The sequence below is a fragment of the Tupaia chinensis genome, unplaced genomic scaffold (assembly GCF_000334495.1).
Source record: "Tupaia chinensis unplaced genomic scaffold, TupChi_1.0 Scaffold000104_1, whole genome shotgun sequence".
NCBI classification, from domain to species: Eukaryota; Metazoa; Chordata; class Mammalia; order Scandentia; family Tupaiidae; genus Tupaia; species Tupaia belangeri.
The window spans coordinates 836,365-838,023 of NW_006159568.1; the positions used below are offsets into that span (position 1 = coordinate 836,365).

Below are 1,659 nucleotides of genomic sequence, written 5' to 3' on the forward strand. Positions count from 1 at the left end.
GCCAATCCTTTCTCCTCTTGGGACCTTGGACATGCACGCACACGTGCCCAGTGTGAGTTTAAGCCACCAGGTCCAGGCCTCGAACCATGGTCAACTTCATGGGAGTCCAGCAACATAGCCATTATGCCAACTGCTGGTCCCAATCACCATGATTTTTTTGTTGTTGTCAAGTAAAGTAAAAATTTAGGGATGCATAATTTAAATGTAGTGATAAAAAAATAACATTGAGGGGCCAGCAGTAAAAGTAATGGCTATGTCACTGGGCTCCCATGTAGTCGACTGTGGTTTGAGTCCTGGACCCTGTGACTTAAATTCACGCTGGGGGCGTATGCGTGCGTGTCCAAGATCCAGAGAGGAGAATGGAGGAGAAGGGATTGTGGCAGGGCCATCCTCACTGGGGGGTGATTTCTCACTTTCTGTCTCTCTGTCTCTATCTTTCTGGCGAACGCACATACCCTATAGCAAACACCTCTCCAAAAAAAAATAAATAAATACCATTGAAAGTGGGAACAGCAGGTAATGTGGTTAAAACACTGGATCCCACATGGCCAATTCTGCGGATTGAGTCCTGGACCCAGCAGCTTGAAAAACACTCTAGGCACATATGCGTACATACCCAAATCCTGAGAGGAGAATGAAGGAGAAGGAATTGCGATGTGGCCATTCCCCCTGGGAGGTAATTTTTCACTTTCCTTCTCATGATCTCTCTCTGGTGGGTGTACTTGTACTATAGCAAAAACTCTTAAAAGGAAAAAAAAAAAACCTACATAAAAAGAAATAAAAAAAAGAAAGAAAGAAATACCGTTGAAGATACCATTCTCTGTAATGATTAAATAAATTTCCAAATCCTGTTCATTTCCAAACCCTGTTTTATTTCAAATGATGTTTAAAGATCTAACCAGAGTCCACATTAAAGTTGACCGTGATAAAATTTGGCCTGGGATTTTGAACGTTAAGTTGTCTTCTCATTGCAGATGTTGCCCAGGTGTCGTTTAAATATTTTCAGTCAGCAGAGGAAGCGAAGCATGCCATCGAGGCTGTGCTGTCAGCCGACCCTCGCTCTGTGTATCGCCGCAAGCTGTGCCAGGATCGCCTTTTCTACTTCACTGTGGACATCGCGCACGTCACCTGCTGGTTTGGTGATGGTTTTGCAGAGGTTCTAAGGATCAAGCCAGCTTCCGAGCCTGTTCAGGTGACTGACCCTGTGGCGTCCTTGGAGTCCCTGGGCTCTTAAGGAACCTCCATTGCATCTTTAAGACAGCCTCGTGGACCTTTGGATATGACTTCTGGATTTTCTGTACAAGCTAGTGTTGCTCCTTCTTTGTAGGAAGGAGCAACACTTTGTGATCTCACTCCTTTGACCCATTTTCAGATTATTTATTTGAAAAACATGCATTTTAATAAAATTAACTGAGATAAAATATAGAGAAATCACTGTGTGCATTTTGTCAATATTGAAGAATCTTTTTTTAGAGAGAGATTTTTGCTCTAGGGTGTGTGCATTTGCCAGAGCCAGAAAGCGAGCTATCATCACCCAGGGATGATGGCCACATTGCAATCCCGTCTCTCCATTCTCCTCTTGGGATCTTGGGCACCCATGCCCATGTGCCCAGAGTGAATTTTAGGCTAGCAGGTCTGGGACTCAAACCACAGTTGACT

The 1,659-nt window shown here is 44.1% G+C and overlaps 1 protein-coding gene across 8 annotated transcripts in view; it reads left to right on the forward strand.

Moving 5' to 3' along the window:
* TRMO (tRNA methyltransferase O) overlaps positions 1-1,423 on the forward strand; it is an 11,880-nt gene extending 10,457 nt beyond the window's left edge. For all 8 annotated transcript variants that reach the window (XM_006143711.3, XM_014586002.2, XM_027770026.1 and 5 more), the window contains one exon: positions 975-1,423. In XM_006143711.3, coding sequence (XP_006143773.1) covers positions 975-1,234 — 260 coding nt within the window. In that variant the 3' untranslated portion in view covers positions 1,235-1,423. The remainder of the gene's footprint in view (positions 1-974) is intronic.
* Positions 1,424-1,659: the final 236 nt, after the last annotated feature.